The 26454-nt window shown below is 38.7% G+C and overlaps 6 protein-coding genes across 6 annotated transcripts; 4 read left to right on the top strand and 2 right to left on the bottom strand.

Moving 5' to 3' along the window:
• The first annotated feature begins 3 nt into the window (after positions 1-3).
• On the top strand, positions 4-4461 carry smid (nuclear valosin-containing protein-like smid). Its single transcript, XM_068286313.1, is given in 9 exon segments — positions 4-164; positions 377-500; positions 609-1001; positions 1076-1180; positions 1238-2587; positions 2590-2903; positions 2981-3313; positions 3377-3601; positions 3985-4461. Coding segments are annotated over 9 exon segments (2997 nt in total). The 5' UTR covers positions 4-107; the 3' UTR covers positions 4081-4461.
• On the bottom strand, positions 4364-6293 carry LOC137574180 (carboxypeptidase B1). The gene is made up of 2 exons (XM_068286338.1): positions 5628-6293; positions 4364-5561 (listed from the first exon to the last, which is right to left on the bottom strand). Exons 1-2 carry the CDS (start codon positions 6171-6173, stop codon positions 4476-4478), a joined length of 1632 nt encoding a protein of 543 aa, XP_068142439.1. The 5' UTR covers positions 6174-6293; the 3' UTR covers positions 4364-4475.
• Positions 6294-14862: 8569 nt separating this feature from the next.
• Positions 14863-19663, top strand: LOC137574038 (uncharacterized). The gene is made up of 6 exons (XM_068286143.1): positions 14863-15439; positions 15499-15609; positions 15719-15873; positions 16089-16365; positions 17261-18267; positions 19234-19663. Exons 1-6 carry the CDS (start codon positions 14864-14866, stop codon positions 19553-19555), a joined length of 2448 nt encoding a protein of 815 aa, XP_068142244.1. The 5' UTR covers position 14863; the 3' UTR covers positions 19556-19663.
• Positions 19664-19730: 67 nt separating this feature from the next.
• On the top strand, positions 19731-21371 carry LOC137574188 (carboxypeptidase B1). Its single transcript, XM_068286351.1, has 3 exons — positions 19731-19809; positions 19890-20780; positions 20842-21371. The coding sequence occupies exons 2-3, from the start codon at positions 19936-19938 to the stop codon at positions 21137-21139; spliced, it is 1143 nt and encodes a 380-aa protein (XP_068142452.1). The 5' UTR covers positions 19731-19809; positions 19890-19935; the 3' UTR covers positions 21140-21371.
• A 320-nt stretch (positions 21372-21691) lies between these two features.
• Positions 21692-23430, top strand: LOC137574186 (carboxypeptidase B1). The gene is made up of 3 exons (XM_068286349.1): positions 21692-21792; positions 21862-22764; positions 22827-23430. The coding sequence occupies exons 1-3, from the start codon at positions 21710-21712 to the stop codon at positions 23131-23133; spliced, it is 1293 nt and encodes a 430-aa protein (XP_068142450.1). The 5' UTR covers positions 21692-21709; the 3' UTR covers positions 23134-23430.
• A 1219-nt stretch (positions 23431-24649) lies between these two features.
• LOC137574187 (carboxypeptidase B1) lies at positions 24650-26163 on the bottom strand. Its single transcript, XM_068286350.1, has 3 exons — positions 26024-26163; positions 25056-25946; positions 24650-24996 (listed from the first exon to the last, which is right to left on the bottom strand). The coding sequence occupies exons 1-3, from the start codon at positions 26089-26091 to the stop codon at positions 24699-24701; spliced, it is 1257 nt and encodes a 418-aa protein (XP_068142451.1). The 5' UTR covers positions 26092-26163; the 3' UTR covers positions 24650-24698.
• Between the last annotated feature and the right edge of the window lie 291 nt (positions 26164-26454).

Below are 26454 nucleotides of genomic sequence, written 5' to 3'. Positions count from 1 at the left end.
AACATGATATGACGGCGGCGTCGTTTCATTTTGGTTTGCATTTTTACCGCTCGTTCGTGGATTATTCTCGAGTGGATTTTACATTTTAAATAGAATCCATACAGATTATGAAGAAAGCAAAGCCACTGTTACACGACCGTCTGATAACGATACGAGTTAAGAAGGTAAGTTAAATTTTATTTGTATTTGGTATTTGCTTTTATTAGATTATTATTAGAAACACTTCTGAGCCGGTGCGCCACCGTCTAAGAAAAACAATTTGGCGCTGCTGCAGGGGCAGGCAGGCAGACAAAAACAAGGTTAGGTCCGCGTATGCATTGTTCTGTAAACTAATTGTGGGTTTTTTGTTTGTTTTTTATGTATTTTATTTTATTAGTATCTCGAGGAGCATATTGGCGAGACTTACTTGGATGTGAAGCAGATGACCAAGGAGTTAATGCTAAAATATCCAGAGTACTCGCGTCGTAAATTCGGACCATTCAGACAATTGGTGCATCAAGGTAAGTAATTTTCAGTTATCAATTACACCTGAACGGACCGTTTTTATTATTTTATATTTTTTGATGTGCGTAACATTCTTTTCCTTTTTGTTTTTTGCTTGCATTTAGCATTTTCCATTATATCGGACAGTTACAATTTAGATAAAGTCAGTAGCTCCGAGGACGAGGAGGAGTATATGAGTGACGAATTCGAGATTCCGCCACCCGCACGCAAAAGTGTAATGAACAACATGATGAACAGTTTGTATAGTGGCGGCAGTAGCCAGTTGCCAGCTAAGAAGCCATCGCCATCGTCATCATCATCGACAGCACCAGCAACAGCATCAACACCAAAGCCCACAATCAATGAGCCAATTGATATTTCCAGTGGCGATGAGAACGATGATGATTCAACCACTAAAAATTCAAATGGAGGGGCAACAACAGGTGCTCCAATAACTGCACTGAAACGTTCTGCCGAATGTTTACAGCAGGATACAAAAGCTATAGCTACTAAAAAATGTAAGAATTCCCACGCACGATTATGCAAAAAAAATTGCAATGTTTACAAAACTTTCCACTTTTGCCCAACATAGCAGTCAAAACAAATATTACTGGAAGCTCTTTCCAAAGTACTGGGCGTCAGGGTAGTCAGTCCAGCAGCTCCAATTCAGGCTCTGGCATATCCAATGTCAAGAAATGTAAGTTGAGAATCGGTTTTTTTTTTGTTTATTTATTAAAAGCTCTGTTTTTTCTAGACATGGGCAGTGGTGGTGGCGATGGTCGCGACAAAGATCATCGTGGTCCGCCAATTTCATTTCAGCAGCAGCAGCAGCAACAACAGCATCAGCAACAACAGCAGCAGCAACAGCATCAACAACTGCATCATCGTGATTATTTGGATAGACAACCATCAGCTCACATGCGTCCACGTAAATATAAAAAGGAATTGGATGTACAGCGTCCTACGGAAATTTTCCGTGACATTGGCGGCATGGACAGCACATTGAAGGAGCTATGCGAAATGCTTATACACATCAAATCACCTGAATTTTATTTTCAATTGGGTTTGCTGCCATCACGAGGCCTATTGCTACATGGACCACCGGGTTGTGGTAAAACCTATTTGGCACGTGCCATTGGTGGTCAATTGAAGATGCCATTGCTAGAGGTACCGGCCACTGAGCTAATTGGCGGGATATCTGGCGAATCTGAGGAACGCATTCGCGATGTCTTCGAGCAGGCGATCGATAATTCGCCATGCGTTCTATTTATTGATGAGATCGATGCCATTGGTGGCAATCGACAGTGGGCAGCCAAAGATATGGAACGCCGGGTTGTCTCGCAGCTAATTAGTAGCTTGGATAATCTAAAGGCCACCGAATTTGGACAATCTGTGGTTGTAATTGGCGCTACAACACGTCCTGATGTCCTAGATCCCGGGCTGCGACGCATTGGCCGTTTCGATCATGAGATTGCCATACATATACCATCGCGTAAAGAGCGTCGAGAGATTTTACGCATTCAATGCGAGGGCTTGTCAATTGATGCAAAGCTTAACTATGATAAGATTGCTGAACTGACACCCGGCTATGTGGGTGCCGATCTGATGGCTTTGGTTTCGCGTGCGGCTTCTATTGCCGTGAAGCGTAGATCAATGAAAAAATTCTGTGAGCTGCATGCAGCCAGCGAAATGAACATGACCACAGTCACCCTCGACGATGACGACCCAACTGAAGATGGCGCCAGCAGCAAGGCTGCCACCGAACCAGAGAAGGAGAAGAAAGATGAACCAAATACCAAGGATACAGACAAGCAAAATGAGCAAGAGCAACAAGAGGAACAGAAGGAAAATGAGGAGGAGGAGGAGTCTACAAATGGTTTAAATTCCGAAGCCATGGATGTGGATGATAACAATAAAGAAACAAATGATAATGCAGAGACCAAGAACCCACCAAAGCAGGCGGATGAAGACGAAGACCTGGAGTTAAAAGAGCCAAAGGAAGAGCCAAAGACTGTTGTTCCCATCAATGAGTACTATGAGCCCACCTTAGCTGAGTTGACAAATTTTCTGGATAATCCACCCGAAGAATTCTCCGATCCTAATTTTTTCTGACTCTCGAGGATTTTATAGCTGCCATTGCTGTGCTGCAGCCATCTGCCAAGCGTGAGGGATTCATAACTGTCCCCGATACCACATGGGATGATATTGGTGCACTTACCGATATCCGTGAAGAACTGAAATTGGCTGTTTTGGCTCCGGTTAAATATCCAGAGAAATTGGAACGTCTTGGCCTGACAGCGCCATCTGGGGTACTCCTTTGCGGTCCACCGGGATGCGGCAAAACTCTCCTGGCCAAGGCCATTGCCAATGAGGCGGGCATTAATTTTATTTCAGTTAAGGGACCAGAGCTTATGAATATGGTAAGTCCCAATGTCAGATGCTCTGTCTCTTTCTATTCTGAATATTTTAACCGATTTGCTTTCACTTTCTCTTTCAGTATGTGGGCGAGAGTGAGCGTGCTGTGCGCGCTTGCTTCCAACGCGCTCGAAACTCGGCACCCTGTGTCATCTTCTTCGATGAGTTCGATTCACTTTGTCCGAAACGTTCCGATAGCGGTGATGGCAATAGTTCAGGCACACGCATTGTAAATCAATTGCTTACCGAAATGGATGGTGTCGAGGATCGTAAAGGTGTCTACATTTTAGCTGCCACAAATCGTCCCGACATCATTGATCCAGCCATTTTACGTCCTGGACGCTTGGATACCATACTATATGTCGGTTTGCCAGAGAAAAGCGAACGTGTTGAAATCCTCAATGCCACCACCAAGGTAAGCCGCCTTCCTTTTGCATTGACTTTACTCTAATCTTTATGCATTTTGTATTCTCTATAGAGCGGCACTCGACCTGTTTTGGGCGATGATGTGAATATCGCCGATATTGCGGAAGCAACTGAAGGCTATACAGGAGCCGATCTGGCTGGCTTGATTAAACGTGCATCCATGTTTGCTTTACGTGAATCGCTAAACGATGTCGATGCCAGTCTCGAAAGTTTATGTGTACGGAATCATCATTTCAAGGAGGCTTTGGACCAGTTACGACCTTCAGTTAGTGACCAGGTAATCTATCTTTCTATCTATTTGAATTTTATAGTACGTTCAGAAATGAGTTGGACTTATTAAGGTCTTTAAAATCACCTTAGAAAATACTTTTTATCATGCTTTTGGCGTAATTAGATAACTTAGCTGATTTATCTTTTCTATTGACCTTAGTTTAGATCTTCTAGCGTGTTTTTTTTGTATGCTTTGTCTGGACATTCGCCCCCAACAAACGGCCTCTATTGTTTATCCAATATCTTGGATAAGAAAAAGACATTTGACCAAACAATCTCCCAAATACTTTTTATTTTTCTTTAGTCTTATGTTTTGTGTTTTTTGGTGACAACTTTTGTTTCTTTTGCTTGTAATGTAATCCCATTTTGTATTGTTTTTACTTATTACAGGATCGCAAGGTTTATGAAAAGTTGCGTCAAAAGTATGCTGCGCCAAAGGCAAAGGCGAGTCCAAATGCGGAGCCCAACAGCAAAGACTCCAATTAAAAGAAAAGAGAAGAAATAAATAAACTCGCATATTCCTCAAGTTTTTCCAAAAAAGAAATGTACAAATCAAAAAACACACGAATAATGTTAACTCATTTGGCATCTTTACACATACAAACACACACCATACATTTAAAATACACACACACATATATATATATATATAAACATATAGGTAAATATCTAAATACCTACGGATAAAATTGAGTTAAACAAATAAAATCATTCAGAAGTAATGCCCTAAACTAAATGTAAAAAGGAAGATTTCCTTGACATATATATGTACGTATTGTAATACACACATTTAATTTATCAGCAAACTAAGGAATTAAAATCAAAGACAAAGAAGTGAATGTACAAACAGACATATGTATAAATGCACACGTTACACACGACTAGAGGAATACGCCGAGTGGCATAAAGGTGGTGGCTTGGGCGGCGGTGGCGGTTCGAGCATTCTTTCCACGTACAGACATTGGTCCATCTCCATGACCAGCCCGAGAAGAAGTTGGTGGTGGAGGAGTAGAAGTATTCATTATTGATGTTGTTGTTGCACCTTCTCGCACTTCTCGTAATGGTGGTGCCGATTTGGTGGCCAGCAAACGTTTGTGCGCAACTCCAGCAGCTCCAGTTGCAGTTCCAGCTCTCGAAGTAGCTGCTGCCAATGGTCTCCTTAGGCTGCGATGCTGTATTTCCATAATTGCTTCATGCTGAGCAGTACGCGACCTCTTTAAACGTCTCTTGCCCTTCTTTGGCGTGGTTTTCGTTTTCTTCTCAGCATTATCGCCACCGGCATCGGTTGCATTGCTACTGCTGATCGATTGGGCGGCTGCAATCAGTCGTTCACCATTACCGCCATCGATTAGGGCATCAGCCCCAGCTGGGCGTGGCAGTTTCGGTTCCGAATTACGATTGATTTGATGACGCAAATCGTAGGCTCTCTTGCACATCTCACGTATGCCAAACCAACTTTCATGGCCAATTTGACTGATGTTCTCCATGGGCGGCTGAAAGCCCAAATCCCTGGATGGTAGCTCCATAACCAAGGCCATCGGTGTGCGTAGAACACCATAGACATAATCGACCACCGAACCGGATATGGTGCGTTTGGTCAGACAGCTAATGCTACCCGTACGATATTCACGTCCATTATACGATTTAATGGCCGTCCGACCACATGTGGCCAGCGTGTGAAGTTCGCGCCAGAAATGCGGTGGCTCTCGTGTATAGCCCCAAGGATACATAATGCTCTGGCCATACGAGTGCAACGATAGGAAGAATAACAGATTCGGTTCCAAGCTATCCAATAGATTGCGCATGGCACGCGTCTCTGGCTCAGAGAATGGTCGTTCACCTTTATAGGTATTACGATTCATTTTACTTGTGCCACTATCCCAGAATATATCATAGTTACGATTACAATCGGTGCCCACAAATTTTGTGGATTTGTGTGAGCGACGATTCTTACGCCAATTTGGATTCTTAAGGAAAGAATTAACATTAAGATTAAGATTAAGCGAGAAGAGAATCCATTAGGAAGACCTCACCTTAGTGCGGGAATACTCATAACCATCCGGATTGACAACTGGCACAATGATGAACCGCAATTTACGCAATATCTCAATATTACGGGTATAACGTTCCGTCACTTGATATATACAATTCAATGCCGTCGTTATGCTTATCCATTCGCGTCCATGTGTTCCAGCCTCAATGAAGACAATATTTCGAGACTGTTCACCAATTTTGCCAAGAACTGGACCTCGAATTTGTCCCATTTGCTGCGCCGGCTTCGATTCAAAATTCTCTGCGCTCAACCAATTGATATCCAGGGCACGAATCTCACGACGTTCCGCCGACAGCCCCAGAGTATAGAGTTTAACAAATTTTGGATAACGATTCGCCAAATACTCCAGATACTGATTTATTTGCTTATATTCCAGATAATTGTGCAGGACATCGGGCCGTGGTATAATCACTCGACGTGCCGGTGTAGCCGCTAAAGCAGCACTGGCCCAAATCCTATGAGCCGCCTCTCGACTCTTTGCCTTGTTGTTCTTTGTGGAGCGTTTTGATTTGACCATCGTTTGCATGTTGCGTCGAAACGAACAAAAATTAGAAAAAAGAAAAAAAAATTATAGTAAAAAAAAAAAAACAAATACTTTTTTTAAACACTTGAACAATTTTGTAGTTTATAGAACTTTTACTCTAGGATAACAAATGTATACTGAGATTCTCGACATGACACTCGCATGCCATTCAAGATCAGAGCCTACTTGGATAGATGGCATACCACTTACCTGGCATTCGATTTTAAGGATTTGCTCCACAACGACAAGAGCGAGTCGTGTGCTCTGTTTGGGCTTGACTTCCATTTTGCGGGCCAATGGCATTAGCAGTCGGAGTTTTGTATCCACGAAATGGCATAGATATGGTTCCATCCATAGATATTTGTATGTATATATGGTGGGGTGGTCTACTCTGTGCAGGAGTTGTGGGAGTTGAATTCAAATGAAGCAAGTAAGTCGACTCGTCGACTTGGGTATACCATACACCAGGCGAAACAAATATTTCAAATTTCGAAAACCAAATGTATGTCTATTAAATTGTTTTTACATGTTTCATAGTATGTGCTATCTCGCTCACTCTACGAACATACGAGCACTCTAGCGCCGCCACTAGCCAACGGCCAATTCTGGCCTTGTGGACTGCTTTGTAAAATACGTTCATACGCATATTTTGCATGTTTCTAGTCCGATTTCAATAAAATTCGGTAGTTTTGTAGAAATAGATAAGAATAATTAGTCTGCCGAATTTGAATGCGATAGTCAAAAATCTACAGGAGAAAATCGGTTTTTTCTTAAATATGGAGGCGGAAGTGGGCGTGGCAAAATATGAAAATAGATGTACCCTGCGCGCATACTAAGCCAGTGTACATACTAAATTTGGTGACTTTAGCTTTGTTAGTTTTTGAGAAAATCAGTTTTGTTTAATTTGCGGGGGCGGAAGTGGGCGTGGCAAAATTTTTAAATAGCCAATATCTGCGCGTCTATCAAGCTAATCTGCATACCAAATTTGATGTCTCTAGCTGTTATACTTTTTAAGAAAAACAGTTTTATGTGATTCCTGGGGGCGTAAGGGGGCGTGGCAAAAAGTTTGAACAATCAGTTTTTGCGCGCTAACTAAACGGGTATACAAAATAAATTTGATGTCTCTAGCTGTTATACTTTTTAAGAAAAATAGTTTTATGTGATTCCTGGGGGCGTAAGGGGGCGTGGCCGAAATTCCAATTAACTCTGTACGCGTGCATAATACACGAGTATACATACCAAATTTGGTGGCTCTAGCTCTTATAGTCTCCGAGATCTGCGTGTTCATACGGACGGACGGACGGACGGACGGACGGACGGACGGACGGACGGACGGACAGACGGACATGGCTAGATCGACTCGGCTGTTCATCCTGATCAAGAATATATATACTTTATAGGGTCGGAGAAGCTTCCTTCTGCCTGTTACATACATTTTTGCGACTTTAATATACCATTTCACCCTATGGGTGTATGGTATAAAAAGAAAAAAAAGAGAAACGAAACCTGGGCGCAAAAGAGTTCGCATTTGGTAAATGGGACAGCGACAACGTTTAATAAGTTGGGCACGGTAGCATGTAATGCGGAATTGGATTTGGATTCACATTTTCCCCCCAGAAAATCGTTGCAACTCCTGCTCCTACTGCTGCTGCTGCTGCTGCTGCTCTGTTGCTGCCACAAAACGCAAATATGCTAAATGTCAGAACAGGACGATGGAAAGAAAGAACGGTCATAGAGAAGAGGCAAGAAGAACTAAGGGACTGAGACTCTGGGTCCTTGGCCAAAAGCGCAGGCACACGTACTATGCAAATAAATAAGGAAGCAGCCAGAAATGCCCGCCTACAATTCGCTTCTAACTTCTATCTATCTCTCTCTCTCTCTCTCTACCAACTTCAACTTCAACTCCAACTCCGAGGCTGGCGTGTGGCTAGAAAACGAAGCAGAAGCAGGCCTTCAAGCGTTTTACAAAAGGAATTCATTTCGAGATTTTTACTTCCTGCCTCTAAGGAACACTGGACAACATAATTGTTGCCAAGACTTATAAGCCAAACCTAACAACAAGTTGGAAAGGCTTCTAAATATAACTATTTTGTATTTGACTTTCTTTTATGAAACAACAAATATAAGTACACCAAATTTCATAACGATACATTTTATATAGCAGGAGAAAAGTGTAAGGATGCAGAGACTTTTTAACTGACACCTCAAAGAAGGTCCTTTCCATTGTATAGATGAAATCCTTGTTGTATAGTGTGGATAATTCTTTTTATTGCCTGGCAAATGTCATGTCAACGCAAAAGTCAAAAGTGCGGGGTCCCAACAGACATACAGACATACATATGTACATATGTATTGACCTACTCACCCACCCACCCTACCTTCCTCCCTAGACTAGTTATATGGAATGGTCTATATATATATATATATATGCATGTATAGTAGCATCAGAAACGCAACCAGTTGATTTATACAGAACAATGTTCGTGTTGATTTTCATTTAACGGTCTTTTAGTCAACTTCCTGACACAGTGACTTCCATATATTTATGTCTAGCAATGTCTACATAATATACAACATTGTTGCTCCTTTCCTATCCTTTTCAATTTTACTCTACATTCTATGCTTTTTGTAATATCCTTTGAATTTTGACATTAACTGGTTGAGAGTTATAGAGTTCAAATTGATTTTTGAAAATTTAATATTAAAAATATATTTTTATAATCTTAAATAATGTAAAATCGAAAAAAAAAACATTTGAAAAAGTTTAGAAAATGTTGTTCAAGATGAATAAAGAATTAATTTCTAAAAATATTTTTAACTTTTTTAAAATTTCCTTTTAAAAATTTGACTAAGGCCATTTAAATTTTGTTTTATAGTTCGATTTTTTTATTGTAAAATTTTCTATTAGTTTTTAAAACCAAGCTTTGATTCGTTATATGAATATAGTATAAAGAATTAGTCGTTGCTTTTATAACCAGAAATTAAAAAAAAAAATAATAAGAAAATTATTCCTCCATAATTTATTTATGTATTTTTTTGGTTCTCTTGTGTTTTTTATGTTTTTTTTGTATTACAGAAAGTAGACACGCAAAGGCTCAGAAGGGCAGAAGTTGGCATATTCCAGACGGTAAGCGCCTCGTCAGTCAGTCAGAAGAAGACGGGCGGGGATTTTTGAAGTATGCACATTATGTCATTAGCATGTTGGCAAATCAAAAAAGAAAGGGGGAAAAAGCTTTTTGGAATTCGGGTGAAAGTTTCCCCTCTTCCCATCCCCCTTTTGATAGTTTCAGTTCCGATGAAATGTAATGTAGCATAAAAATGGCTACAAATTAACAAAATTCCAAACAATTATGAGCAAACAAATATATGTGTATGTACATAAATATGGGTTAAAGGAGTCACAAGGAGCAGACAAAACTGAAATGCAATTCAGTTTAGTTTCGTTACGCCCCAAACAAGGGACAAAATAGTTTGTTGGTTTTTTTTTTCATTTCATTTCTTTTCTCAGTTATTTTGTGTTTTGTGTGTCTGTGTCTGGTTGAAAACATCTTGCCACATTTATGGAAATGAGACAGATTTCAAAATTAGGCCTAGATAAGGCCAGATAAGCTGAGAAAACAAACAAAATTGTCATAACTAATAAACACTCTATTAAGTTATGATGTTGTATGCCGATCGGTTGCATGGCGCAAAGATTTCATGGTTAAGGTCATCAGAGGCTTTTCATATGTTAATTCCAAATCATGGATATGGTCATGAGTTGAGTTGACAAAAACACAAACACTATGCATAAATCCATATACTGATCCATGTGGGAAACTCATGAAATTGTCCATTTTACATTTACCTGTTTGATTGTTATTTCGGTTTTTTCTTTTTCTCCTCAAGTTGAATGCCCTCGTGTATTTTAAAAATTTGTTTTAAATTTGATTTAGAACACACAGATCAAGATTTAGCACTTTTGACTAAGCAGATTGTCTAATTTTATATGCAAATTGGATAAACTAGTTTGATTGGACCACCGGAAATATTTTCGGTTATGCCACGAGACTCGATTGTTCTATTTGAAGATGAAATTAAACAAATTATGTTTAATAATATTTATCAAACGTTTTTTTTTTTTTTTTATTTGGTGGAAGCGGAAGTGCCCAAAGCGACAGCAAAGTGTCATAATTACAGACAAAAGCCCAAAAGCCGCAAAATAGAGAGAAAAAACGAAAAAAAAAAAACCGAAAGCAAAGCCAAATATAAATATTATTCAAAATACGATGCTCTAGCTTCTGTGAATGTGAATGAAGATCGAAGTAACAAAAAACAAACACTTTAAGTTTTAATGAACTTGTATCACGATGCACGACACAAGATCAAGATCAAGATGAAGATGAAGATGAAGGTAAGATATGGATGATGGACTCCTATCTGTGGGTTAAGCTAACTGTAATGAGATGATCGTAAGTCTTATTTGAAGTAGTTATATATTTTTCTATCACTTCCGGCTCTATAATGGCCTTTAGCCTTGTCTCTTTCGCATAAAATCGAAAGTTCAAAGACCATCCGAACATTATAAATATAGCCACATGGAGCATCTTGAACTTTCAAATTTATAACAGAACATAGACAAATGTACATATGTACATACATACATATATATGTCTATGCTAAGCCCCCTGCACCCCTACAACAACAACAACAACAACAACAACAAAAAACAATCAATACAAGTTCCCTCCTATAAAAACCAGAAAATAAACAAGTAACAATCAGAATCAATTTAAGACTTGCCATATGCGGATGCAAAACTAAAAGAGATAGAGAACGAGAGAGGGGATCAAAAAATTAAAAAAAAAAAACATAAAAAAAACACTCACACAGCAAGAAGAAAAAGTGTTCAACAAAATTAAACCAAAAAACAAGTTTAAAACGACATAAACATAAACATTATATATATATATATATATCAGAAAATCTATAAAAATTTAATACCTAAAAGTTCATAGTTAAAAAAAAAAATCAATTTAGGCTTAAAAACTTCTTAAATTAATCATGTGTATAAATTATGCAAAATTAATTGAAATGGCTTGAAAAAAAAATGTTCTAATCTGAAGAAACAAAATAAAAAATTAAATTTTGTGCAGACGCGTGCCGCAAAAATCCCTAAAAACGTAAAAAAGAGAAAAAAAGTGCCTTAACTTGTCTCGTGACGCGTTGGTTTGATTTCGGTTTTTGGGTTTTCGGTTTTTCGTTTTCGGTTATCGGAAACTGGTCGTCGTTTGTTATTGACCTTGACACTCACTTTTCTAAACAATAAGCAGACCGATCTTATTTTGGCCAACACACACACACACACACATACAGCTCTTCGTCTTGGTCTTGCTCGACCGTCGTCGTCTTCTTTCTTAGCCGCATTTCAAGCCAATCGACAGTCAGCCGCCGTTAACGTAATGAAACGCATGGTTTGCCACCAGCGTCTCAAGATTTAAGTTATCTTTCTTTTTTTTTTTTCAACTGTTTTCGATTTCGTACTAAATCGGGTTTCGCTGTGCATTTTCCATATTTAATTGCATAACTTTTCAAGTGCAACGTGCAACACAGAAAAACGAAAAAAAAAAAAAAAAAAACCACAATTGGAAAACAAAAGTGAATAGTTTATAATTTTGCATGTCCATGCAATTGCATATTTTAATACATAATTGACCAGATAAGACAATCAAAAACAAAAACAAAAAAAAAAAAAGAATTAAATAGTGTTTGGAAAAGCACCTGCTGCTACTTATCCCTCCTACCCTCCTCCCACCCCTCATCGTCCAACATGTGCCATAAAATCGTGGGCAACTTGTTGCCATTGCTTAGCATCATTTTATGTGGCTTGATCGGTGTCAGCCAGGCTAACAATCTGGCCGGCTATGAAGGGTAATAAAAACATGAAATTTATTAATTCAAGAATTTGATGTACTACTTGTAAAATTATATTCTTCGTCATGATCATCTTCATTATCATCATCCATATACATCAATCAAGTGAGGTCCAAAGAAATTAAGTTTATATTTTTTAATGGTTTTACATTTTAATGAGCACCGGCTACCGAAGTTGCTTAAACTGGTTAACAATCTACCAGAGATCTGACAAGATATATACATACACACACACATACATATATGAATCCCTTGAAAGTCTGTGTTAACGTGACCACTTACTTATAGTTGAAATCTCGTTCAAACAAATTGATGATACCAAAAAATATTACATCATACTTACATTATGTAAGTTTCCAGTATAGTGAAATTGTCCTGTCCGATACAAAACTAAACTTTGAAAAGGATAACTTGATTATGAATCACTTACAGATTCTTGATAGTCTTCAAGGAAAGGTTAGGTTAGGAAAGTCAAAAGGCAGAGCCTAAAGGGTGATTAAGTCAACTCTAATGCATGATTCTCACTATATAGCTACAAATATGAATAATCATCAAAGTTCTAGCATCAGCAGATTTTACTTTACTGAAACTGGTTGAGAATTGCAAGCAACTAAAACTTAATTCTTCTGGTCAAATTTCGAGTTCAAGGTTAGCAAAATTTCAATTAGATGTAGCTACAAGTATGTCTTACGATTAGCACTATTTGTCGGTCTTGTTTTCGTTTGACTAGTTTGTTGTACAAACAGCAAATGCCATTAATGATTTGCTCAATGTCACTGACCCAATGGGACGATGAAAAAAAAAAAAACAAAACAAAAAAAAAAAACGTCATGTAATTGCCAAACGATCGAAGAACAAATGTTTGCCAAACAAGTAAACAAGCAAATTGCTAAACGACACCAAACAACATTGGCCCATGCGGCGTATGAGTGATGATAGATGAATGTAGCACTGGATGCGGAGAGAGAGAGAGAGACGAGATGATATGCCAATACAATGCAGCTTAAACGATTGTATTTCAAATATTTAATAAGCCAAAATTGTTGCTTCCTTCCGCAGGTTTTTTTAGTCGTGATAATAGTCATTTAGTTTGAGGGCCGGTCTTGGCAAATGTATCGACAGTTGTTTCAATTTCAACACAACACAGCACAAAAAAAAAAAAAAATGAAATAACGAAACGTGTTAATTTATATATAGGTATATATCTATATATAAAAATTAGATGCTAAACATAAACACATGCATAGATTATTAGATTCTACAAGGTCGACCGCATCAAATGAATTGTATGAGATTTCATTTAACAATGGACTCTTCATTTGGCCATCTAATATCCATCTATCTGGTATGAAACAAACCCTCCGCTCCTCCTCCTCCCTAAACGAATGTAAACATTTTCCATTCCATTATGTAAAAATGAAAAATGAGCTCTTTAATGCCTTTTCATATTTCATTCAAATGGCGTTTCAATTAAATTATCATCGAACGGCCAGTTTACCGTCTAGATTTTTGGCTGCACCACCAGCAACACCACCAGCAGCACGACATGATGAATATGCATAGATTTTCAAATATTTTGTAGGCAGCTTGTTGCTTCATTATTCCGTCTACTTATTCCGTTGTGGAATTTTACGAAATGATAAATTGGCCACAAATTCATGCGAGGTGGCAAAAAGCCAACTAACTGACGACGGCAACGACAACTGAAACGATTGGGCCAAAAGATGTCTTGTCTTGTCTGTCTATCTGTCTGCATGTCTCTCCCTCTATCTCTCAGTGTCTCCGGGTATCCGTGTCTCCGTGTCTCTGTGTATCATTTGGGCATCAAAATTTATGAATCAACAACTCATTTTGACGCCAGGCGAGGGCGAGCCATAAATTAATTTGTTATCCAATTAGTAAAAAGAGATAATTTGCTTGCAATATTTATTTTTTTTGTTTTTTTTTTTTTGTTTGGTATTTTTCATCATCTCTCCAGAGTTTGTTTTGATTGGTTTTAGTTCAATATTTTTAGAAACCTTTTTTTTTATCTAAAAGTGTTGAAATTTTAAGTACTTAACCCATACACACATAAGGTGAGAGTCGCCAAAATCAGTAGCCAAGTTAGACCTTAGGGACTGAAAAAGTAAGAGTCATCAAACTTAATATAAATACTAGAATACTAAGTATCAATATAAGTAGATGTGTTTTTTTCACAAAATATAAGAAACATGTCAATAAAATTTTGTATATTAATATCTTTTGATCCTGTTTATTGGTTTACTGAGTTTCATAAAAATAGGTTTAGAAATAGCCAAGATAAACGTTGGCTACCAAAAGGGGCTTTGTAAGAGTGAGCGAGATATCCTTTTAGGATGTGTAAAACTATCTATCAATCAGTCGTTGGTGCATTTCTACTTCACTTTGAATGTTCGATTATCATTTTTTCAAACATTCGTTTTAAGACTAATGCCAATAATTTGTTAGATACATATAGTATATATGTACATATATTAAATTAACTAAAAATGTGCTAATGGTCGGCTAAACATGTGTTAATTATTATTAATTAATGAACTTTTAAATATGTACCCTCAAATTGATTCAAACTTGGTTAAGTAAACAATTGGATTGAAGATTATATATAATTAGTTCGATTTAAAGTTTCGCTCAAAGTTTTTGTTTTTAATTCCAGATATACCAAATACACTGTCGAGCATGGCAATGAAAATGCTTTTCGTGCCATGGTTGATTTGCAGACGAATGATGCTGACTTGGACTTTTGGTTGCTTACCCGCAACATGTCCGTTCTGACAGTGAGTCCGAAGCGTAAGACACAGTTTGAGCAGCGTCTCTCAAATTTGGGTGTCAGGTATGAGGTGCAACCATTGATGGAACTGATGGCCATGCTGGAGGGTAATAGCACATACTCCGACGAGTATCTAACTGAAGAGGATGAGGCGACGGAAGAATGCCAACAGGGAGAGTGCGAATCGCAGCGTCCACGTCGTCGCTCGCGTCGTCAGGCACGCGGCTTCTTTTCCCATTATCCACGGTACAATGAGATTTTGAGTTTCATGAGCGGTCTGGCCTCACGTTATCCACAATATTGCCGCTACGAGTCAATTGGTCGCTCCAATGAGGGTCGTCACATAGCCGCTTTGTCCATTTCCCTGAATACCCGTACACGGCCACGTCGTGTGGCCTATATACAGGCGGCAGCACATGGCAGAGAATGGATTACCACCCAGACTGTGCTCTATTTGGCCTATGAGCTGCTGAGTAATCTGCGAGCCTTTCAACGTGTCCTAAATGATGTGGAGGTCTTCCTGGTGCCCCTGGTCAATCCCGATGGCTATGAATATACACACTCGACGGTGAGTTTTGGATGGAAATGAGTTGAGATTGGCGTAATAATTAAATTTTCCATTGGCAGGATCGTTTCTGGCGTAAGAATCGTCATCGTTATGCTGGTCATGCTTGTGCTGGAGTTGATATTAATCGTAATTTTGGCAATCATTGGAACTATCAGGGTGCCAGTCAGAATGTAAGCATCAACTAGTTGCCACTAGTTAACATTGACTTTGACCTTGTGTAAATCAACTTTAACTTTTCAATCTCTATTTCATATCCCACCCCCATACACACACATTTAGCTCTGTTCGGAGGTATACTCGGGGACAGCACCCAATTCCGAGCCGGAAACATCGGCCGTTGTACGCTATTTGGAATTCAATCGTAATCGTGTGAAACTCAGCCTGGATGTTCACTCATTCGGCAAATTCATTTTTTATCCCTACGGATATGCGAGGTGAGTGTGAGTGCGCGAGTGTGTGTGTGTATGTGTTGGAAAAAAGCAAAAATTCAATTTACTTTTTCAATTATTTGCTAAAAGCAATTAAAATTGAATATTTCTGCCTTTCTGTAACCATTTTTAACAATTTGTTGTTGTCCTTCTCCTTCTTCTTCATCATCATCGTCATCATCATCATCATCATCATCATCACTGTCCATTTCAATCTGTAGAAACACTGTGCCACCCACAGTCGGGACATTGCGTTCGGTGGCTTTGAGGGCTGCCAACCAAATCGGCAAATATCGCGGCACTCGTTATACCATTGGTACATCTGCCTCCATTCTATATGAGGCCTCTGGCAGTCTGGATGACTTTGCCTATGGCAATTTGGGCATACCCTTGTCCTATACGCTTGAGCTGCCCGGTGAGGAATTCCATGTGGCCTCATCCGATATCATACACGTCTGCAAGGAGACATTCGCCGGTTTCATTGAGTTCATTCGCCATGTTAGTCTCTATTGAGACCAAAGAGAATAGAAGCTCTCTTGCCAATTGAATTTATATACATATATACAAATAATTTTTTTGTTAATTAAACTAATTAGTATGTTGCCGTTGTTAGCCATTAAAGTGAAATGTGAAATTGTGTACAATTGTTTATCTTTTATTGTTACTTAAACGGGGTTCGAATCATAATATACCTTAATTTTAGATTCTTATCCTTATCAAGCAGTTGATTCCACCTCAAAGTTCAGTCTCAATGCAGTGCTAAGAGTGATTCAAACAAGAAAATTATTGTAAACTATTGGAAAATAAATAAATATATAGATAGAGATAACTATATCTTATGTAAATAGAATTTTTATTTATTTTCTTAAAATATTTGTTGAATGTTTTTCTTTGAATTGCTTTGATAACTTCGACCAAAGAAAGAACACTGGAAAAAAATGGAAATACCAAAATGATTGTCGAGAAAGTTTTAGTCCCAGCTCATATCAGACGACTATCTCATATATAATATAGCTCTTCTACTTTAAAAGTAAAATTTTAATTACTAATACATTTTTTTTTCGTTCTCTATAACTAAAACTTGGCCATAAGTATTCGATCCACAATTAGTCTTCATTTAATAGATCATATGGAATATCTTATTGCTGATAAGGTAAGGTCCTAAAGATCTAATACTTATCAATTAGAGATTAATTTCGAATTATCTAGATGTAATGTAAAGGTAATCGAATTTAAGCTATACGGGGAATTACTTTTGTACATTTTATTTAGATGCCGATGCCATAAACGGAAGCAAATAAATAATGCTCGTAGCCATTTGTCGGCATTGGTGTCTAATAAATCAATAAATTGAGATATTACCACGGTTATATCGCGATATTTGTTGGCTTAGTCTATGCTAAGAGTTGAACCAAATATGACTTCTAAAGCGGCAACAGCTGCTGCCAATTTGCTGTTGTTTCTGTTGGTGTTGCAGTCGGCTAAAATATTGCTAGCCAGAGAGGATTACAAGGACTATAAAGTTTACGAGTTGCAGCCACAAAATGATGAGGATATGCAAATTTTACTTAACTTGGCCAACAAACAATGGGAATTACTGCCAACTTGGCGAAATGAGAGTGGAGTAAAGGCTTTGGTGTCATCTCAAGAGTCAGGAGAATTGGTGAAACTTTTGGCCAAACATCATATAGAACATCAGCTACTAATTGATGATCTGTCGCCATATGTGAGAGCCCAAAGAGCCGAGAATTCGCGTAGTAAGTCACGTTATCAGTTGCCCTATATTGATGTACTTGGAGCCTTCTATACCCACGAGGAGATCAATACATATTTGGATAGTTTACCCGAACGTTATCCAAAACGTGCCCAGATCAGGCATGTGGGTTGGAGTTATGAGCGACGTGCCCTAAAGGTATTGACCATTAGCAATGGTGATGGTCGTCGCAATAAACCCGTTATCCTTATCGATGGTACGGTGCATGCTCGCGAATGGATATCCCCCTCGATGGCTCTTTATATAATACAACAACTGTTGGATAATGACGCAGAAAATATGGAACTCCTTGAGGATTACGATTGGGTCATTATGCCGGTGGTCAATGCCGATGGCTACGAGTATACGCATACGGATTCGCGTTATTGGCGCAAGACCCGCAAACCCAATGAAAATATTGAATGCATTGGCACCGATCTCAATCGTAATTTCGCCCACGAATGGGGCCATGAGGCGGGCTCTTCATCGGACTCCTGTAATGAAACTTATCGTGGTGCACGTCCATTTGATCAGCCGGAATCGCAAGTTCTACGCGATTTACTATTGAGTTATAGAGGCCGTTTGACTTGGTATCTATCATTGCATTCATATGGCAATTATTTTCTACTTCCCTGGGGTTATACAAGGTAAGTTTTGGCTTCTCTTACTAAACAAAGACTACTAACTAAGTACATACCTACATATAGCCTAATTATTTGCTTTCCTAAAGTAATTAAAAGTAGTCCCTTAACTTGCGACTTGGGAAAAAATTCACTTAATGCTCGATAATATAGCGGAGATGACTATTTAAACGGATTAATTTTGACATACAACTAATTTAGTTTTTAAACACTTTTCAATAATTGCAAAGTGAGAAACTTGAAATTTGATTCAAGTCAACATTATTACCTTCCTTTGTCGATCTTAAATACGATTCTCGCAGAGAGGAGGAAATCAAATTAAGAGGACTTGAAGTCCTTAGAGCCATGGAAATTGTTGGTAGTCTCAAAGAGAGGAATACCATAACCTGTTAAGATTATTTTTTCGAAATTGGCAATTTAAAATTAGTAAAAATCAGTTGATAAAACTGAAAATCAACAGACAAAAGTTTTAAGATTTTTTGAAAATTTCTCATCGGGAATCCTTTTACTGATAAAGGAATAAAAGATGAGATCTTTCACTGCTCGGAAGTTAGTCATTTGTCAAGAGAATATGGAATCCTCTTGATAAGTTGCTTTAAGCTTCTTCTTTTAATAAAATTCAAATCTTTTTTGACTCATATTTTGAATCATAAAAGATTAGTTTTATAGATTAATCGTGACTTATTTTAGAGGCATTGTTTTAATCGTTTCCTTGTCATATTAGAGTCATATTTTGATTCTCGTGGTATTCTTTTTTTTAGTCATATTTTAAACAACTAAGAAAACAAACCATTTTTAATCAACAAGAGGTCTTAAAATAGATTCATCAAGGTGACTTTTGTTTAAACAATTGTCCAAAAACTGGGTAAAGCTAAATTTTGTAGAATAAAATGGACAATGACTACAGTTTCTAATGATTGTTAAGACAAAGTTAAATGAATTTCTTATTGGGGTGTTTTTTTTTTGTTCTAGAGATTTTCCGGATAACTATTATGACATGTTGGATGTGGCTACGACCGGAGCTATGGCCATTGTTCATGCCACAAATGGCATTTATACGGCGGGTAGTACTTATCATGTGCTCTATGCCACTTCCGGGGATTCAGCGGACTATGCCAAGGCAGTGGCAAATGCCACAGTGGCCATGACCATGGAATTGCCAGCTGGTGGTTTTCTTGGATTTGATCCTTGGGTATCCCACATTGAGGGCATTGTGACCGAAAGTTGGGTGGGCGTGCGTGCTATGGCCAACGATGTGATAAGACGTTACCCAAGTAATCGTGATCATAAATAAATGATATTTCGAATGGGGGAATTGGCTGGAAAACTTTGATTTGTGCTACAAGTAGTTACTAACTAATATATGATTTATAATAGATGTGTGGTTAGCACAATGATTAGATAGTATTTTGGAGTAGTTTCTGGGTATTTAAGTGGCACAGCTAAAGCACTCATGTGCTTAGTGAAGATGTTGCGTGCGGTTGTGTTGCTTCTCATTTCCGTGGCAGTCGGTTTGACTGTTGGCGAACTAGATCATGGTTACAAAGGGTAAGGATAAATTAGAGTGAGAGCTTAGAGTGTGAAGATATGGATCAATTGTGTGTGTGTGTGTTTCTATTCATGGACAGTTACCATATATATGAGGTTACACCAAATACTTTGGAGCAATCCCAAATGTTGCATCAGCTTAGTCTGGATGGCTATGACTTCATAAAGGAGGGACGACTGCTTGGACATTCATCCCGTGTGATTGTGAGTCCTGCTCAGCTTGAGAGATTTGCGAAGCTAGTGAAGAGTGAACAGATTGCTTACACTTTGCTCAATGAGAATCTGGGTGCCAGTATCGATGAGGAATTGACTCTGCTGAAACTGCAGCGACGTATGAATCCCATTACGGGTAAAGGTCGTCTCAGTACCGAACGTTATTATACCCATGAAGAGATCCTAAACTATATTGATGATCTTGCTGTGCGTTATCCGAGCCGTGTGTTTGTTAAGACAGTGGGTTGGTCATATGAGAGACGTGCTTTGAAGACCATTACCATCACCAATGGCGATCAGCGGAAGGGCAAGAAGTTGATCTTTGTCGATGGCGGGTTCCATGCACGCGAATGGATCTCACCAGCTGCTGTTCTTTATATCATTGATCAATTGGTTGAGCAATTCGAACAGAATGCCGATTTACTTAAGGATTACGATTGGGTCATTCTGCCAGTGGTCAATCCCGATGGCTATGAGCATACCCAGACGGGTACTTTGGCTCGCATGTGGCGTAAGACTCGTCAGCCTTATGGCACTTGTTATGGTGCCGATCCGAATCGTAATTTCGATTTCCATTGGAACGAGGAGGGTGCTTCATCGAGTGCCTGTGCCGATACATATGCCGGACCAACAGCCTTCTCGGAACCCGAAACCATTGTCGTACGTGATTTGATGCATTCGCTATCGGATCGTGGTGTTATGTATCTCACTCTTCACTCGTATGGCAATTATCTGCTCTATCCATGGGGCTGGACCAGGTGAAGTCAATACAAAACTCAATATTAGTTTGTTTTTAATATGTTTCATATGATATTTTAGTGATCTGCCTGATACCTGGGAGGATCTGGATGAAGTTGCACGCACTGGAGCCGAGGCCATTGAGAATGCCACAGGAACCATTTACACTTATGGCTCTTCAACTAATGTTTTGTATATTGCTGCTGGAGCTAGTGACGATTATGGCTTCTATGCTGGTTTCAATGTATCCATTACCATGGAACTACCTGGTGCTGGTAGCATTGGCTTCAACCCACCAGTAACAAGGATTGATGAATTTGTTACCGAAACATGGATTGGCATTCGAGCCATGGCCGAGAAGATAATTGAAAAGTATTAGAAAAATAAATAAATTGTACTCTACACTTTAACAAGTGTTTCTAACATTCCCGTTAGCTTAGAAGAAGAATTTTAGCTCAGCTAAAAAAACCGTTTCAATATAATAACTCGGCTAATTATATTTCAATGTTTATGAAATTTGATATACCATTAGAGTACACTTAAATTTATCGGTGTACAAAATTTCATAAGTATTCATTGTATTTTTCAAGAGTAAAATAACTTTATATGCATTTCAAAATGTTAAACATAGTCGCAAATGAATATTTTATACTCCCTCTCTCTCTCGCTCTCTTAGGTGTTTGAGATCAGGCTAGATCGACTCATTTAAAAGCTTACATTTTCTATCTCTGAATATCTTTTGAGAAAGATGTGTTGATATTTCTCACAGTGTGATCACTATCGTTTTATTGATCGAAATATGTTCACAACCTAATTGTATTGATTAGTTAAGAAATTTCTTACCATATTTCCCCGCTAACCATTTCTGATTGTTATCAATCAATTGTCGAGATTGTCAATTATTTGATACTTTTAGTTCTGTTTGAGATTGCAGAGCGAGAAGTTGACTATGAGGGCAAATATTCGAGGGGTACTTTGGTGTACCATTTGGTGTTATTGTCTGGCCAGTTCACAGGCTAACCTTTACAAAGGGTAAGCAAGAGAAGGACAGAAAGAGAGAGAGAGACAGAGGAAGAATAACGTTTGGCTAACCTTTTGCAGTTACAAAGTCTATGAATTGCCGGCAAGCAAAGCTCGATCTGCCAATTTAGATTTCATGTTGTCACAATTGGCCAATAATAGGACTTACTATGACATCTATACGAGTGGCTCACAAACCGGCGCGCCGGCTCACATTATGGTGCATCCAGAGGCCCAACCGCAATTTGTGGCGCTTTTGAACGAGCAAGCCGTTAACTATAAAATAATAAATAACGATGTTGGTCACACTTTGCGCAGTAATTATGAAAGGAATCAAATGCTGCGTAATTTGTATCCATTCGAAGGTCGTTTGAGCACTGAACGTTATTATACCCACGATGAGATCACTCAGTATATTGAGAACTTGGCGCAACTATATCCAAGCCGTGTCTTCATACGCACTGTGGGCCGAACCTATGAAGGACGTTGGCTAAAGACCATTCGTATTACGAATGGCGATAGACGGGCGAACAAGAATGTTATCCTTATGGATGGTGGTTTTCATGCCCGGGAATGGATCTCACCGGCCGCTGTCGTTTATGCGATTGGTGAATTGGTGGAGAACTATGAGACATATGCTGATCTTTTGCTCGACTACGACTGGGTCATATTGCCAGTGGTCAATGCAGATGGCTATGTCTATACCCATTTAAGCGAGAATACTCGCATGTGGCGTAAGACACGTCAACCGAGTAGCGAGAGTTGTATTGGCACCGATCCCAATCGGAATTTCGATTTCCACTGGAATGAGGAGGGGGCCTCTCAGGATCCGTGTGATGAAACCTATGCTGGCCCCAAAGCCTTCTCCGAACCCGAGGCCATTGTGGTTCGCGATCTCATCAAGAGCTATGCCAAAGTGGGTAAAATGTATTTGACTTTGCACTCGTATGGACCTTATATACTCTATCCATGGGGCTGGACTTTGTAAGTTGATCGCCTTAAATCCCACTCACTTTTATACATTTTTTCATTCTTCGTTTTGAAAGAGATGTTCCCGATACTGTTGAAGATCTTCATGAGGTTGCCCAGGCTGGCTACGAGGCCATGTTTAATGCCACTGGTGTAGAATATGAGATTGGACCATCGACAGAAGTTTTATATGTGGCCGCTGGGGCCAGTGATGATTATGCCTTCAATGCTGGTTTTCCCATTTCATTCACCATGGAATTGCCACCAGGTGGTCAATCATTGTTTGATCCACCAGCTTCTGATATCGATGGCCTGGTCAAAGAGGCATGGATTGGCATTTTGGCCATGGCACGCAAAGTCGTTGAAAAATATCCCTTGGCATAGGCGAGTTATCTGAAATTTCATAAGAAAATGAGTCAATTTAGCTTATCGTATTGCATTCCTATTAAATGGCCATATAAACATTTGGTTAAAAACCCATAAAGATAAAGTACGTCCATCTCTTTAAATCAGGGGTCGGCAACGAACAAACGGAGTTGTCGATGTGTGTCGATATTATGATGGGCAAATCGAAAATGAAAATGTTTATTCTATTTCTGATAATAAAATTGAAGTTATTTAGTAAAGTTACAGAAATTAAATAACAAAAACTACTCTCGTTTCGGAATAAGAATGATCGCATGGCATAATCGATAATCATATTTTATAATTAATATAATTATAATTAAAAGCTATTCTCATCTTAGATTCAGAGTCAAACTGTTTCTTTCGATTAATTTGTCTTTGACTTGTTGTCAACTCTCTTTGAAATACTTAAATACTTCAATTACTTTAAAACATTCTTCGACTGAATCTTAAATAAATAAATTCAAAGTCGCACAAAGATTAATAAGAATTTAGTAAAGTGAAATTAACTTAAGATCTTCTGACAGATCCTTTTTTAAACATTTTGGAGAACTTTTAAAACATTTTGACTTAAGAGAACTTTGAACAATTAAACTAAATTGTTTTTTTTTAAATTTGTTTTTAATTCTCCGGCTATATTTTAAGTGTTTTATGGGCATTTTAAATATAATTTTTTGGTGACTTAACCTATTTTCATTAGATTGTATTTAAGCCATTTTCTAACCGATTTCCAAAAGTTATATATAATTTTCATCACAGTTTAATATACTTTAAAATGGCATCAAAAACTAGCAAATGTAAAAAAAATATTTTTTGTTCGATTTTTTTTTGCAAAAATTTATCATTTTGATTAGAAATTTCTGCAAAAAAATTTTCAAATGTTTAGTTTTTGAGATTTTAATGCAAACTAAAAGATTGAATTTTATTGAGAAAACTGATATTTGCATTTTGAAAATGGGTCAAAAATTACCAAAGTTACAGATTCGCAAAGCTAAGGTTAATTGAGAATTTTTAAGACATTTTTAAAATAATTTTTGCTGATTTTATTTCGATTTTTAACCGACAATTTGGCTGTTTGATTAATTTTGATTAGACTTTGAAAAAATATGCCAATCTAGTAAAGGTCTTGACGAGTTTCGAACAGTTTAGAGTTTTGTCTTTCAGTCTAGTTTTGGGGTAGGAAAAGGATCAATTTGTTAAGCCATTTGTCCAATACATACATGTAAAACTAATTATAATTCTGTAAGTGTTGATAAGAGCCCTCAATATACATAAGTAGCCAGAATGAGAGAAAGGGAAAGAGAGAGAAGGGAAATAAGAGTAGCATTGCGACGATAACACTTGAAATAAAGTGTCGCCACTTTGGGGTGAAAACCTTAAGCCAAATTGTGTCAATGATTACAGCGATATGCAGCTGCTCCCCATGGGGCGTTTTGGGGCGGGGGTTACACATGAGTTAAAACAAAGAACAAAAAAACGAAAAAAGTGGGTTCCATTCCAGTGAATATACAAAAAATATCGTTTGAGTTTATTGTACCCGCCGTTTAGAACTCCTCAATGACCTTTTGGGCCATGGCTTTGATGCCCAACCATGTCTCAGAGACATAAGGCAAAATTTGAGCGGTAGATGGATCGAATCCAGTGCCACCAGCTGGCAATTCCATGGTAATAGAGATGGGGAATTCAGCCACAGCGAAGGCATAATCATCACTGCCACCAGCAGCGGCGTATAGAACATTGGTGGAGCTGCCTACAGTGTACTTGGTGCCAGTTCCACTCTTGATGGCATCAGCACCAGCTTGAGCCACGGCATCAATATCGCGCCAAGTGGTAGGCAGAGCACTAAATTGAAAGGGAGAGATGAATTTTCGTATTTCATTGTATGCTTTTGTCTGACTTACGAGGTCCAGCCATATGGATAGAGCAGATAATTGCCATATGAATGCAGAGTCAGATAGAATTTACCACGTCCCTTATAGCCAAGAAGCAGATCGCGTACAAGTTGAGTCTCTGGCTCGGAGAAGGCAGTTTCACCCTTGAAGGTATCGGCACAGGAATAACTAGAGGCACCAACCTCACCCCAATGGTAGTCAAAGTTACGATTGGCATCGGTGCCATAGCAGGAGGAGCTAACTGGTTTACGGGTCTTACGCCACATACGGGTACTGGTGTGAGTATATTCATAGCCATCGGGGTTAACCACTGGCAAAATGACCCAATCGTAATCCTTGAGCAGAGCCGAATTGGCAGCGAAATTCTCAACCAATTGATAGATCACATAGAGGGCTTCAGCCGGTGCGATCCATTCACGAGCGTGTATACCAGCATCCAAGAAGATAACATTCTTTCCAGTCTTGCCATCGCCATTGGTGATGGTTATCAATTTAAGGTCACGATTCTCATACGATTGTCCGGGTGTGGTGACAGTGACACGGCTGGGATATGCCTTGGCCAGTTCATCCAAGTAGGCATTGATCTCGGCATGACGATGGAATGCCGTGAAACTAATGCTACGCGATGTCGAACGTTGCGAGAGCAAACGTTGACTCTGATTCTCCAATTGCTCTTGTCTCAGCGATTCACCCAAGTTCTCATTGATCACAGCATATTCAAGATTGAATTTCTGCAAAAGTTGCTCGAATTCAGCTTGATCCTTGGGCTGCACCATGACACGACTGGCCGCATCAAAGGCACGTGGCATATCGAAGAAATCATAGTCCATGTTATTGGACAGACGCAGCAAGATCTGCTTCTCAAATGCATTACTTGCAATAACATCATAGATTTTGTAGCTAACAAAAAGCAGAGGGAAAAGAGATAGATAAGATGTCAAGAGATGTGAATCATCTACCAGATACTGCAAACTCACCCATCGTAGCTATCGGCTGCCAAGGCAACACTGCATAATAGCAGCAAACTGAAGGCTTTTAACAACATTTTTCGTCGAATTGTTGTTGACTCCCGCTTAGTAGTAGTAGTTCCGTTCCGTTGGCTTCTAATGGAGGGCGTCTATTAAATCGTATTACCCTCGTCAGTTGGCTTTTTATAGCAAGTGAACCACTTGACGTACATACGTTACTCTTATCGTTAGTCCAAGTCGATGCCAGGCCACAATTATAGATAGAACCTTTTGATCAGACAATAGCTTATCAGTGGAATCACACCAAAAAATAAAAAAATAAAAAAAAATAATGTGGGCTAACAGGCAGCAGGCAAGCAGGCAGACATGCGGGAGGGTGGGCGACTTCAAGGCACGCGTTTTCTATTTCTATTTCAATTTTTTTTTTTTCCAATATTGTT

This window comes from Drosophila tropicalis, unplaced genomic scaffold, assembly GCF_018151085.1.
Source record: "Drosophila tropicalis isolate 14030-0801.00 unplaced genomic scaffold, ASM1815108v1 contig_443, whole genome shotgun sequence".
NCBI classification, from domain to species: domain Eukaryota; kingdom Metazoa; phylum Arthropoda; class Insecta; order Diptera; family Drosophilidae; genus Drosophila; species Drosophila tropicalis.
This window is presented reverse-complemented; position numbering and strand designations above follow the sequence as displayed.

Excerpts from the sequence above, each read along its gene's own strand:
- LOC137574180 (XM_068286338.1), bottom strand. The coding sequence starts at position 6,173 with ATGCAAACGATGGTCAAATCAAAACGCTCCACAAAGAACAACAAGGCA. Across the intron at positions 5,562-5,627 it reads ATGAGTATTCCCGCACTAAG|AATCCAAATTGGCGTAAGAA; the intron begins GTGAGGTCTTCC and ends TCTTTCCTTAAG.
- LOC137574038 (XM_068286143.1), top strand. The coding sequence starts at position 14,864 with ATGTCCGTTCTGACAGTGAGTCCGAAGCGTAAGACACAGTTTGAGCAG. Across the intron at positions 15,440-15,498 it reads ATGAATATACACACTCGACG|GATCGTTTCTGGCGTAAGAA; the intron begins GTGAGTTTTGGA and ends TTCCATTGGCAG. Across the intron at positions 18,268-19,233 it reads CTTCCCTGGGGTTATACAAG|AGATTTTCCGGATAACTATT; the intron begins GTAAGTTTTGGC and ends TTTTTGTTCTAG.
- LOC137574188 (XM_068286351.1), top strand. The coding sequence starts at position 19,936 with ATGTTGCATCAGCTTAGTCTGGATGGCTATGACTTCATAAAGGAGGGA. Across the intron at positions 20,781-20,841 it reads TATCCATGGGGCTGGACCAG|TGATCTGCCTGATACCTGGG; the intron begins GTGAAGTCAATA and ends ATGATATTTTAG.
- LOC137574186 (XM_068286349.1), top strand. The coding sequence starts at position 21,710 with ATGAGGGCAAATATTCGAGGGGTACTTTGGTGTACCATTTGGTGTTAT. Across the intron at positions 21,793-21,861 it reads CAGGCTAACCTTTACAAAGG|TTACAAAGTCTATGAATTGC; the intron begins GTAAGCAAGAGA and ends AACCTTTTGCAG. Across the intron at positions 22,765-22,826 it reads TATCCATGGGGCTGGACTTT|AGATGTTCCCGATACTGTTG; the intron begins GTAAGTTGATCG and ends TCGTTTTGAAAG.
- LOC137574187 (XM_068286350.1), bottom strand. The coding sequence starts at position 26,091 with ATGTTGTTAAAAGCCTTCAGTTTGCTGCTATTATGCAGTGTTGCCTTG. Across the intron at positions 25,947-26,023 it reads GCAGCCGATAGCTACGATGG|CTACAAAATCTATGATGTTA; the intron begins GTGAGTTTGCAG and ends GCTTTTTGTTAG. Across the intron at positions 24,997-25,055 it reads TATCCATATGGCTGGACCTC|TGCTCTGCCTACCACTTGGC; the intron begins GTAAGTCAGACA and ends CTTTCAATTTAG.